This window comes from Talpa europaea (assembly GCF_964194135.1).
Source record: "Talpa europaea genome assembly, chromosome: 14".
Lineage (NCBI taxonomy): Eukaryota > Metazoa > Chordata > Mammalia > Eulipotyphla > Talpidae > Talpa > Talpa europaea.
In genome coordinates, this window is record NC_140082.1 from 4,309,759 (window position 1) to 4,323,057 (window position 13,299).

At 55.2% G+C, this 13,299-nt stretch overlaps 1 protein-coding gene across 2 annotated transcripts in view; it reads left to right on the forward strand.

The window, feature by feature from the left end:
• Positions 1 to 494: 494 nt before the first annotated feature.
• The window catches only part of KDM2B (lysine demethylase 2B), a gene marked incomplete at both ends in the record, with an annotated part of 98,859 nt that continues 86,054 nt past the window's right edge, over positions 495 to 13,299 (forward strand). Inside the window, 4 exons of one of the 2 annotated variants that reach the window (XM_084254279.1) lie at positions 495 to 527; positions 1,559 to 1,703; positions 4,481 to 4,559; positions 5,788 to 5,834. In XM_084254279.1, the coding sequence (XP_084110405.1) occupies positions 495 to 527; positions 1,559 to 1,703; positions 4,481 to 4,559; positions 5,788 to 5,834 (304 nt within the window). Of the gene's footprint in view, positions 528 to 895; positions 911 to 1,558; positions 1,704 to 4,480; positions 4,560 to 5,787; positions 5,835 to 13,299 lie in introns of those variants that run through there. The other variant, XM_084254280.1, reaches the window with a different exon arrangement.

Genomic DNA, 13,299 nt, shown 5'->3' on the forward strand with positions numbered 1-13,299 from the left:
GCGCCTCCCGCCGGGCCGGCGCGCAGGCCGCCCCTCCCCCGCGCGGCATCTCCGGGGTGCGCCGCCGCCGCCCGCCCGGCCTCCGAAAGTCAGCGGCGCGCGCCCGCCCGGCCCGGCCCTGCGTGCAGCGCGCGCTCGCGACCGGCTCACGGCGCGGGGCCCGGGCTGGCGGCGCCGGTGCCCCCCGCCCCCCGCGCCCCCCGCGCCCCCCGCCCCGCGCGCCCCCCCGGCCGCGGCTCCGCGCGCGAGCGGCAACAATGTTTACGTTCCGGGGATTATGACGTCGACGCCGCCCCCCCGACTGCGGAAAATGGTTTCCTAGGACTTTGCAAGCGGATCCGCTTAAGTGTTGGTGCAAAACTTTGTAGATCGCGGCCCGGGCTCGCGCTCTGTCCTGACGTGGGGCTGGTTGTCTTTGGCCTCCCTCCCGCTCCCCTCGCCAAGATGCGGGGGGCAGGAGTGTTGACAATTAATTGGTGAACTCTCCTAAAAAAATGGAGGCAGAGAAAGACTCTGGAAGAAGATTGGTGTGTAGCTTTTTTTTTTTTCTCCAAATCTGTGTCTGGTGGACGCTAGGGCTGTTTTGGTTGCTCTCGTTTCTTGCTGCCTTTTCTTTCCTTTTCTGTATTTTGCAAGAGGACCGGAAAAAAATATAATAAATTGCATGCAAAGGAAGCGAGCAGCTCACCCCGCCAGTCCCTCGCGAGGCGCGGCGCCTCAGACACTGAAGTGGGGCGGGGGCGGCCGGGCAGGCGTGGAGGGGGAGCTGAGCGGGCTCGGGGCTCGCCCGGCATCCGGGGGGCTGCGGGGCCGGGCGCCGGGCGGGGGGGGCCGGGATGCGGGGAGCGGGGGGAGCCTCCTTAGGAAGTGAGTGTGCGCGCGCGCTCGCGGGGCGATGAGGCAGCTGCTGGTGCGTTTTGGGGTCTCCGAGGGAGCTTTGTGGCGGGCCGCCGCCCCCCGGCCCCGGCCCCGGCCCCCCCGCCCCTTCCCCGGCCCGGGCGGCGGGCGGGGGGCGCGGGGGCTCGGCCCTTCCCTCGCGGCTCCCGGCGGCCCCGGCAGCTCGGGGGCGGCTCCGGCCGCGGAGACGCCGCCGGCCCCGGGTTCCGGCTCCCCCGCTCCGCCGCCGCGGCCGCCGGGGCCGGTGCTGGGGCCGGGCCGGGCGCGGCGGCGGCTGCTCCGGGGCCTACAGCCGCCCGGCGGGCCGCGCTCCGAGCCCCGGCGCGGGTTACATAACCGGCCCGGCCGCGGGGGCCCCGCGCAACGCCTCCCGGGGGCGGGGGCGGGGGCGGGCGCGGGCGCGGGCGGGGAGGCCCCGGCGCGCCCCTGCGCGGCCCGCGGGGGTGCGGAGGGCAGCGCCCCGCGCCGCGCGCGGCCGAGCCCGGGGGGTGCCGGCCCCGCGCGGGAGCCCCGTTCCCCGCGTCTTCGGCGTTTGCGCCAAGGGGCCCGGGTCGCGGTCGCGGGGTGCGGGGGGCGCGCGGCACCTGCACCTGCTCGGGCGCGGCCCGCGCGAGGGGCGCCCCCCGCCATGTCCCGGGCTCTCCGGTTTGGGTCCCCGCAGCGCGCGATTGACCGCCAGCGGTACGACGAGAACGAGGACCTGTCGGACGTGGAGGAGATCGTGGGCGCGCGCGGCTTCAGCCTGGAGGAGAAGCTGCGCAGCCAGCTGTACCAGGGCGACTTCGTGCTCGCCATGGAGGGCAAAGGTGAGCGCCGCCGGCGGGGCGGCCGCGCACGTGGGCAGGAGCGGCCGGCGGCCGGGTTCGTATTTCGCGCCGCGTCCCCCATTCCAGGGGATCCGGTGACGACACGAGGCCGAGCCCGGGGGGCGGGGGGGGCGGCGCGGGAGGCGGCGGGCGGCGCCGTGGCCGGGCGTGGGCCTAGGCCCGACCCGCGCCCAGCGCAGCCCCCCGCGGGCGAGCCGGGCCGGGCGGGCAGAGGGACCGGGGCCCGGACGGCGGGCGGGGGGCGGGGGCGCCGCGCTCTGCCCCTCCCGGGGCGGCTGGAGGTGCGCGGCGCGGAGACTTGGCTGGCGGGAGCGGGGCGGACACTCGGGGGGCTCTGGGGATGGGGACCCCGGGCCAGACGCCCGCCCCGCCCCGCGCCGTGTCGGACCTGGCCCGGCGGGAGTGCAGCCGGGGCGCCCGGGTCGCGCGTGCCGGCCCTCGAGCCTGGGGTGGGCTGGAGCCCACACTGCGTGGCTCTGCCGGTTGGCGCGGGGGCTGCGGACCTCACTTGGCCGGGGCCCGTGCCGGAGCCCGTGACAGTTTCCAGTGGGGGCTGGAGGCAAGGGCGTGAACCCCCCCAGACTCTCGGCTGAGTTTCTTGCGCCTGACAGTTGGATTGGAAGACCCGGGATACCCCTCTGGGACATTGGGGGGGGGGTGTCTCTTTCCAGGCCTGTGAGCTTCAGAACTCTGTCCCCCTGCCGGTTCAGAGCAGAAGTTGGGAATCCTCTGGGGTGTTGGGGTGCCACTCCACCCCGAGTCCTTCAGGGCCTGAGTTTCCCCCTGACCCTAATACTGGGAAGGTATGGGGGTGGCCTTCAGACTTTGGGGTGACCCTGTGGCTTGGGTCTGAGCCCTCCTAAGGCTCTCTGCCCTTCCAAGGCTCTGTGCCCCTGCCTACCCAGGCATCTCCCTGTGCCCTCCTGGGGTTTGTAAATTCGCCCCCGCCCCCCTTGAGTCTCCTTTATACCACTTCCTTTCCATTCTGTTTATCCCCCAGCGCTCTTGGAAAACCCTTCTATCCCTCAATGAGCTGATAAGGGGGAGGCCTCCCGCCTCTAGGTTCTGGTTGACTGGCTGGGGCTGTGGGGTTAGCCCCTGGAAGAGACAGCCTGGTTTTGCATTTTTGAAGTTTCTCTTTTGTGCCCTTTGCTTCCTGGGGTGCTGGGCTTTGGAGGTTGGGGGCATTGGTGGGGGGAGGGAAGGAGAAATTTCTTCCAACTTGCCAGGTCTTGAAGGGCTCTTTTGGGCTGTCCTGAGCACCAGTTTCAAACACATTTAAATTTCCTTAGCACAAATGGGATTTTAATTCTTCTCCTTTCTTCCCCATCTTGCTGAGTTTTTTTGGTGGATCCTATGAGGAAACAATGAAAACTCTTCCTAATCGTTTGTAAAGAATTCTCAGCCCAGGATCTCAGAGTGTTTTCTCTGGCTCATTTGAGGAAGTTAAAGCTGAGCCTGGGGGTGGGAGGTGGGGTGGGAGGGGGAGATTCTGACCAGGGAACTCTAAAAGTGTATCCTTAAATCTGCTGTCCCAGCTCTTTTCAAAGGAGAGGGCCCTAGGGTTTTGGTAGTTAATTCAGATCTGGCCCCAAAACTGGAGGGAGGAGCTGAGAAACAGAAGGAGCCCTTAGCCAGGATTCAAAATAGAAGCTTCTTAAACTTCTCTGCCTTTAAATCCTTAGGAATCCCCATTCAGTCTGAGCCCCTGGGGATCTGAGCTCTAAGGTCGGGGCTTTCCCCAGCTCTGGGTTTTGTTCTCGGCCTCTCTTCTGAGCCCTTGGCCTCCTCCCCCCAAGCTGCCCTGGTGAACTGTTTCCCCGGGGCAGCGCTTCAGTGGCCTGGGATCCCTTCTGTCACCCTTCTGACTGGCCAGGGAGGGCTGGTGCCCTTGTGGATGGCTTCAGTGACCTGTGGATTTGGGGGAGGTGAGGGTTTGTCCCAGCCTTCAGAAATCAGGGGTATGGCTGGTTTTAGATCCCTTGCTTTTGGAACTCAGGCTTCCTTAGTCGTCCTTCAGGGTGTTCCAGAAGGATCTGGGGGTTGACACCAGACAAACCCCAGACAGAAAATGTTCTGGGGATTTTCTTTGGGCCTCCATATGCCCCCTTCGCACGCCTGCACTTGGGGGGCATCCCTCTCGGTTTATCCCGCGGAAGCAGTATTATGATCGCCCCAGCCGAATTTCACTATTAAGACAACAAAGCTGTGCCCAGTTCCCTAGTTATTTTGGCACCAAATACACAGTTTCCAGGGAAACCGGCTCCCCCCCTCTCCCCTTTACCATGCAGGATATTACAATCAGATCTTCCCCGATGCTTGGCTACAATGGGAACCCTCCTCCCAGCCTCCTCTCTGGGGCTTCAGATCCTCCCAGGTGGCATTCTTCAATTTTTTGCCATCCCTTTCCTCTCTGAGCTCAGCCGGGGATGCGTTTCGCTGTCTGGGGCTCTCTACCGAGTCCCCTCCCTACCCCTCACCGGCCTTGAGCTGTTCATTGACAAGTTCTGACCCGTGGGGCACGCAGGGAATGGCTGAGTAGGCAGAGGCGCTGAGAGTTGGCATGGCTTCTCTTGAGCTTTGCCGAATCCATCTCTGTCATTTTCCAGGAGCCTTTGCCTTGAGCTGGTGCCTGCGTCCCGTCTCACCCCTCCCCTGCCCCTTCCTCCCTCACGTTTCTCCCCTAACCAACTGATCACGCTTCGTTTGCTCCTTCACGACTTAACCAACTGGTTTTAATTCCAATACCCAAACAGATTTCAACTATGAGTACGTGCAGAAAGAAGCTCTCAGGGTCCCCCTGATATTTCGGGAAAAGGATGGACTGGGAATTAAGTAAGTTGCTGAAACACGTCGCTTCTTCCCCCATCTCCCTCCCTGACACGCCTTGGGACAGATTCTGTCCATTTCGTCCCCTTCTCCCCGCTGAGAGGCACATTTCTTCCTTGTTTGGGGACAGCACTGTCCTGTTCCAAGTCTGACAAGAGGGGGAGATTGCCCCCAGGCCTGGTCTTTTCTTTTGCAGGGAGTTTGGGCAGAGAGGACTAGGGCGCTTCAACAGTGCCAACTTCCCTGCCCACAGAGTTCCCTGTGGTGACTTCCGGAAGAGATTGTGCTCCCTGCGCCAAGTCGGGAAACGGAGGCAGGGCCTGAGCTGGAAAAAACCCCCCTCCAAGTCGGGAAACCGAGGCAGGGCCTGAGCCGGATAGGCGGCAGCCAGCCTCTGGGCCCATGCTTTCACGCAGACTCCTCCCATGCGGGAAATTGGTCCTTTTCTATGGAGGGCGTTTCCTCAGATGCTAGGCCCAAGGCTCCCCTTCGCTCCCCACTGTGTCTTGTTTGGCTTTCATTCTCCTGGAGATCTGTCAGAGCTCCAGGTGGGGGAGAGATCCCCAGGCAGGCTGGAAGAACAGGTTTCCGCCCCTTGGGCAGGGGTGGAGAGGGTGTCATCCCAGACTGCCTCCCACTCTAGCATCTGCTGCCAGACTGGCTTCAGCGGCTCGTTCCTAGGAGTAGAAATGAAACCTTCCAGCATCGTTGTTAATAGCGAATGTCAACACCATCTTTATCAAATCCCTGGGATTGGAATGAGGTGTTTTCTTATCCTCTGCCTGAAACAGCCCCTTCCGCTTCCATACAGCTCCTCATGGACAGTGTGTTCTAGAGGGAGAGGCACAGAGAGGACACCCACCCTACAGGGGGCAGTGTTTACACGCCCAGCTCTCCACTTGCCCACGATGGCCCATGTCAGTGTCCCCTGCCGCCCCCAAGCCCTGGACACTGGCTGCCCCAGCCTCTTGTCCACAGCAGTGCTGAGTCAGGTGTCTGGAGAGAGAGGGCATTTTGCTTACCTGTTGGGGTGAGGAAGGAGCTCTTGGGTTCAGGGGTGACCTTCTCAAGGCACCAGCCGATCTATCATCCTCTCTCTGGGGTATCTCATTTGTGGTTCCCAAACTGAGAATGCGAGACCATTCTGGGGAAAATGTCTGCTGCCCCCCACTCCCAGAGTGGGCCTGGCTGCTGTTTCCGGCTTCCTACCCAGTGTCTGCTCTTCTTTTTCCAGAATGCCTGACCCTGATTTCACAGTCCGGGATGTCAAACTCCTAGTGGGTAAGTGGCTGGCGGTGCAGGCCGTGCTGCAGGGGTGGGGCGGGGAGAGGAGGGCCAAGAGGCCTTTGCCACCTGCCTGTGTAGGTTTCTAACTGCTCTGAAAAGAAAGCCCCCACGGGAGGAGGAGGAGGCAGGAGCAGGTGTGAGAGGCAACGGTCTGAAGGGGAGAGCAGGTCAGATTGCAGCGTCATGAGAACCTGGAGGGGACTGTGTTTGCCAGTGCGGTTTTATGAGGCCGGTTTGGCCCTGAGCCTCCAGCTTGGGTGTCAGCAGCACCATCTTAGATCTCCCCTTTGCGTGTATTTCTGGGTTGCTGGGTAAACACTGGGTGCTTTGTGACCCCAGAAGACTTTCAGACTTGGGAGGGGAGGGATCATGCCCCCTGCTTCCTTCCCTAGGGTTCCGGGCAGGCCCGGGCGGGGCTTGCCACCCAGCGCCCAGAAAGCCCTTCTTAACCCCCTGAGCACCTGCAGAGAGCGGCGGATTGCTCAATGCCCTGATTCCCGACCTGGTCCTGGCGCGACTCAGATTTTACAGGAAGTTGTTCAATAAATCCACTCGTTCCAAAAGTGTCTCCCAAGTAGCTCCTAGGACAAGCAAGTCCAGAACCGAACAGACAAGATCCCTGCCCCCTGGGTTGTGGCGACAGGCAACAGTGAAGTGCATAGTTAAAAAAATTTTTTTTGTTGTTATTTGGAGGGTGATAAGGATTATGAGGAAATAAAGCAGAGTGATGGGTTGGAAGGTGACAGGGTGGAACAGGGTCAGGAGAGGACATTTGGACAGATTCCTGATGGATGAGAAGCCAGCTGTGGGAAAGAACTTTCTAGATACAGGGATGTGCCAGGGCAAAGCCAGGAGGTAGGGGAGGAACCAAATGATCGAGGGGAAGGATGGGAGAGCCCTCAGGGCCTTGTAGATCCTGGTGGAGGATTTGGGGTTCACTCCAGTGTGATGGGAAGCCGCTGGGGAATTACTGTTTTGTTTTGTATTTTTAGAGATTTACTTTTGTTTATTTATGCATACAAGAGCTGGGCTGTAGGCCAGAGGGGTGAGGGGTAAGAAACAGAGTGGGGAGCAGAACAGGTGGATCTACTGAAATACGCTACTGAGGGCAGCAGCGGGGAGACAGGAGAGGTCTGCTGCGCCCTTTGGGTAGCTCCCTGGCCGGGAATCAAACTCAGGCCGCAGTGGCTAGCGATACCTTCATAGCGCTGAGACTTTAACTCCTGTGCCACCAGGGAGGCCCTGCTGGGGAGTTTTAAAGTGGGGTGAGGGAAGGTAGCTATGGGATGTGATATTTTCTTGGGAGGAGAGGAGTTTGAAAGATTTTTCAAGACTGAGATAAAATCCACATTTAACCATTTTGACGTGATGATTCAAGCGTGTTTTAGTATATTCCCAATTCGAGCTGCTGTCACCACCGCCTCTTTCCAGAACATTTCCACCACCCTGAAAGCAGACCCTGTAGGTCCCAGCGCCTCTAGCCCTCTGTCCCCGGGCAGCCACTGTGTTTGCTTTTTGTGCCCACGGGCTTGTCTGGTCTGTGCACTTCACGTACGTGGAACCAGTGTGCCTGGTGCTTTGTGTCTGGCCCTCACACCCAGCACCATGTTTTCGAGGTTCAGCCGGGGTGGAAAGGGCTGCATTTCTCTTTCTGTCTGAAGAGCATCCTTCCTGTTGGGTGGTCAGGTGACATTTTGTTTATCAGTTGATAGACATGTATTTTCTACTTCTCGGCTATTATGATGTTCCTCTGGATATTCACGGACAGGTTCTTGGAAATCCATTTCCATTGTTGTCGGGTCCACTGCTTGGAGTGGAATTGCTGGCTCAGAGGGTCACTTTTTCCTCAGGAAACCACCAAACTATTATCCAAAGCAGCTGGGTCATTGGACATTTCTTTCTGTCTTTTTTTTTTTTTTTTAAAGATTTATTTTATTTATTTATGCATACAAGAGCTGGAGTACAGGCCAGAGATGCAGGGGGTGAGAGGATTCATCAGAGAGAGTGGGGAGTAGAACAGGCAGATACACTGAGATCCTCGGCTGAGGGGAGCAGAGGGGAGATAGGAGAGGTCTGCTGCACCATGTGGGTACTTCCTGGCTGGGGATCCAACTTGTGCTGCAGTGGCTGGGGATAGCTGATAGTACTGAGACTTAACCCCTTGCACCACCAGGGAGGCCCCTGGTTACTATATTTCTTTTCCTTTTTTTTAAAAAAATATTTATTTATTTATGCATACAAGAGCTGGGGTACAGGCCAGAAGTGTGGAGGGTGAGGGGATTCACCAGAGACAGGGTGGGGAACAGAACAGGCAGACTGACTGAAATACCCTGCTGAGGGGAGCAGCAGGCGTGTCAGGAGAGGTCTGCTGCACCATGTGGGCAGCTCCCTGGCTGGGGATCAAACTTGGGCTGCAGCAGCTGCGGACAGCTCCATAGGTTGAGTCTTAACTCCTTGCGCCACCAGGGCGGCCACTGGTTATTATATTTCTTCGGTTATATATATTTATGTTTATATTCTTTGGCTATTTATACATACTTGGTTATTTTTATATGTATTATGAATGAACCCATCTGGTTAACTGTATTGCATTTTGTGAGTTAGTCTGTTTACATGATCAAGATCCATCTATATTGCCCCCAATTTCATTATTTCATCTTTTTAAAAAAAGATTAATTTTATTCATTTATGCATACAAGAACTGGGGTGCAGGCCAGAGGTGGGGGGGTGTAAGGACTTTCCAGAGACAGAGTGGGGAGCAGAGCAGGCAGATCTACTGAAATGCACTGCTGAGGGGAGCAGCAAACCAGTTGCTCCCATGCTCTCGATCTGCACAGTAATCTCATTCTTGCAAGTGAATGCTTGGTTTGAGTCTCTCTCATACTCTTCAGCAAAGGTGATATTTTCTTTCATAATAGAGTACTTTGCATGTCAATGTTAAACCATTTTCTTAGGTTAATATTATGTGACATATCATTTTATTTTTATTTATTTTTTGTTTTTAATAAATTCCTCACTCCACCATCCCTTTTATCACCTGTCCCTTTCCCCCTTCTGAGTCTGAGAGCCCTCAGGGTTTCTATTGATGTCCACTGGTTTTTGAAAGTATTTTACTTTATTGAATTTTCTCCTATGTAAATGTCCAAGATTTATATTGTTCTGACTTACTTTGCTGCACATAATTCTCTCATTCCCTCTATTTTGTTGAAAGTGGTTGCCATTTCATCCTTTCCTACGGCTGTATAGTACTCCATGGTGTGGCTGCAAAACATCTTGGTCTAGTCTTCCATCGATGGACATTTAGGCTGCTTCCATGTCCTAGCTGTTGTAAATAATGCTGCTAAGAACACTGTAGAACATACAGAGCTTTCTGTTGACGGTTTTATAGTCTGTGGATAGAAGCCTGAGACTGGGATTGCCAGGTTGTACAGAATTTCCATTTTCAGTTTTTTTTTTTTTTTTTTTTAAATACTAGAACTGGGTTACAGGTCAGAAGCGTGGGAGGGTGAGAGAATTCACCAGAGCCAAAGCAGGGAACAGAACAAGCAGACAAACCGAAGACACTGCTGGAGGGGAGCAGCAGGCGAGACAGGAGAGGTCTGCCGCGCCATGTGGAAATCTTCCCGGCCGGCGGGGAATCGAACTGGCGCTGCAGAGGCTGCACACAGCTTCCAGCGCGGCGCTCAACCACCATGCCACAGGGGAGTCCCTCCATTTTCAGGTTTTTAAGGGAAATCTGGTTGCTTCCCATTATAGATGCCTTGGTTTCCATTGTTACCAGTAGTGTCATAGGATTCCTGTTTCTCCAAATCCTCTCCAACGCTGTTTTTGTTTTTTTTTTTAACTGTGTTCCCGTCGTGTGAGATGGTAACTCATTCTAGCTCTAATCTTCATCTCTCTTAATCAGAAGTTACAGTGAACATTTTTCATGTTTTTGGTCTTTTGGATATTTTCTTTCGTGAATGTTCCATTCATAGCTCCTGCCCACTTATTAATTGTGTTATTTTTTAAAATCGTTCAATGAGTTTTTTCATATTCAGTTTGAATATTAAGCCCTTATCAGTTATAGATTGTGAAACAATCTATAGATTGTTTCCTGCTTAGTAGGGTGTGTAGTTAATCATCTCTGATTTTCCTTTTTTTTTTATAATGCTTTTTTTTTTTTAAAGATTTATTTATTTATTCATACAAGCACTGGGTACAATCAGAAGCGTGGGAGGGTGAGAGGATTCACCAGAGCCAGAGCGGGGAACAGAACAGGCAGACTGACGAAATACACTGCTGAGGGGAGCAGTGGGCGCGGCAGGAGAGGTCTGTCGCTCCATGTGGGACCCTCGCCTGGCGGCCGGGGATCGAACCAGCACTGCAGAGAGGGGTTGAAAGCACTCACCAGAGGCAGAGTGGGGAACAGAACAGGCAGACTGACTGAAATACACTGCTGAGGGGAGCAGCGGGCGAGACAGGAGAGGTCTGCTGCGCCATGTGGGCTGCTCCCTGGCTAGCTGGGAATCGAACTCATATTGCAGAGGCTGTGGACTGGTTCATAGTGCAGTGCCCAACCCCTTGTGCCACCAGGGAGACCCGATAGCGCTGACACTAACCCCTGTGCTACCAGGGAGGCCCTGTATAGAAGTTTTTTAACTTGAGATCATGCCAATTGTTTATAATTCCCTTGTCACCAAAAATATCTTTATTTTTGATATAATGGAACATGTCACCTGTGTTTTATTCTATGTGTTTGGTTGTTATTGTTCTAACTAAATCTTTAATCCGTTTGGAGTTTATTTCTTGGTGTGGTATTAGCAAGTAATCCAACTCCATTCTATTGTGTTCCCAATTTTCCCAGCATCTTTATTAGAGACTGTCTTTCCCCTGCTTTGTGGCCATAGCTGCTTTATCGTAGATTAAGTCTTCCTTCTTATAGAGAACACTTAGCTCTTGGTTTATTACTTCCTTTTGTGTCTTGTTAGGAAACTCTCGGTACGCCAAGGTCACAAAGATGTTCTTTTTTCCCTCCGTTGTCTGACCTCTCACATGTAGACCTAGAGTCCATCAGGAACTCGGTTTTGTGTTTGCTACGAGATAGGAGTCCAGATCTTTCTTCCTGTGTGGGTATCCAGGTTACCCAGTGCTGTTGTAGAACTCCCTCCCCCGCGCCCCGAAGTGTGCTGTGTCGGAGAGCAGGGGGCTGCGTGTGCAGACCTGTCCCTGGGGGCTGGCATTGTGCTCCCCACCTCTGCCCTCTGAAGGCTCTCTGTCCCTGATGCTCCCCTTAAAAAGACTGGGATATTTTCAAATCAATGAGTTGAGAGTTGGGTGCATAGGAAGGTTGGGGACCAGTTCTTTCTAGTTGCTTTGAGCTTTCTGAGTGGATGCATTCATGGAGGGCTGGATCCTTTACCTCCTCATCCCCCAGAGTCACAGAGAATGGCGTGGCCAGTGCCTCAGGGCCGGGGCATTATCTTATTTGCATTTCTGTCTGTTAGGTACCCCTTGCCAGTGATGCTTTCTTTGGTCCCCTTTTCTTGAAAAATCTTCATGACAAAATCACCTCCTTCATTATTTGTTGATTTAGCCAATTATAGTAATAAACACCTGCTTTTTACTGTGTGTATTCCCTGTGATCTCATTTTGCCCTCACCAAAGATCATAGAAATGAAGTGTGACTGTTCACTTTTCCCTCCTAGGGGGTCTGAGTCTCAGAGGAAATGAGCTGTACAGCTCCAGGGCCCTGAACTCAGAGCGGTGTTTGCAGAACATGACTGCCTCGGTCTCCTCAGTTCTTCCTCACGGATTTACGGGGTGCCTGTGTTGTCTCTGGCCCTATGCCAGATGCTGGGGTTAACGAGACTTGGGAGATGTGGGCTCTGCCCTCCTTGCCCAGGGTTTAGGGAAAGACTAAATTCTCACTGCTGAGCAATCTAAGGGGGCTGGTTTGTCCCTAAAATCTTTTGAAAATTGGTTTAAAATCATAGACTTAAAAGAATGGAAACTCCGGAGGAATTCTCACAGCACTTCCAGTCATGCTTCCCATTTCACAGGTGGAAAAACACGCCTGGGCAGGAGGGACCCACCAGTTGCCCAGAGAGTGGGTGGTCCGACGGCAGCGCAGGCTTGGCTGCAGAGGCTGCTCGTAACGGAACCCCAGAGGCAGAGCAGACTCGTGTGCGCGTGGAAAGGAGTTCAGCTCCGGCCACGTTGAACTTGAGCTCGGCAGAGAAGTCAAGGTTAGGTAGGCAGGTGTGGAAGGCGTCCAGCTGGCAGGACACATCGAAATATAAGGCGGGGCGGGGAGAGGAAGTCAGAGGAGCTGAGGCTCGTGAGCCCTGGGGACGGGGGTTCCGAAGGGTTCAGTTCTGTTCTCAGCTGTTTTTCCTCTTTTTTTTTTTTTAAATGATTTATTTATTTATGCATATACGAACTGGGGTACAAGCCAAAGGTGCTGGGGGTGAGAGGATTCACCAGAGACAGAATGGGGAGCAGAACAGGAGGATCTCCTGAAATCCACTGCTGAGGGGAGCAGCGGGGAGACAGGAGAGGTCTGCTGAGCCATGTGGGTAGCTCCTTGGCCTGCCAGGGATCGAACTCAAACTGCAGAGGCTGCGTACAGCTTCAGTGTTGTACTTAACCCCTTGCGCCACCAGGGAGGCCCAGGTATGTTTTTTCTTAGAGGGTTTCCTGCCTCTCCTAGTACGTGCTATTTCTCTTTTCCTAGAAACTTGGGTGCCGGGGGGCCAGGGAGCTCTGTTTGGTCCTGCTCACTGTCTGGTAGGACTCTTCTCCTGCAGCCTCGCCCCTTAGCACATGAAGAACGGCCTTAGCGGGCCTCCCCGGTGGCGCAGCGGTTGAGCGCTCAGCCGTGAGTCTGCCCACAGCCTCTGCAGCGCCGGTTCCATCCCTGGCTGCCAGCGAGGGTCCCACATGGCGCACAGACCTCTCCTGCCGCCAGCTGCTCCCCTCAGCAGTGTACTTCGGTCCTTCTGCCTGCTCTGCTCCCCGCTCTGGCTCTGGTGAATTCTCTCACCCTCCCGCGCTTCTGACTGTACCCAGTGTTTGTATAAATAAATAAATCTTAAAAAACAAACAAACAAACAAACAAAAAACAACAGGCCTTAGCGGCCACTCACTGAGCTCTTGCTCTAAGCCCAGGGTTCGCTGGGCTTATAAGATAAGAACCTTAAGGGGGCCTCCCTGATGGCACAGGGGTTAAGTATCAGCACTATGAAACTATCTGCAGCCACTGCAGCACAGGTTCGATCCCCAGCCAGGCAGCTACCTACATGGGGCAGCAGACCTCTCCTGACTCACCCGCTGCTCCCCTTAGCAGTGTATTTTGGTCAGTCTGCCTGTTCTGCTGCCCACTCTGCCTCTGGTGAATCCTCTCACCCTCCCACACATCTGGCCTGTGCCCTGGTTCTTGTATACATAAATAATTTTTTTTTTTTAAAAAAAAGGTAAG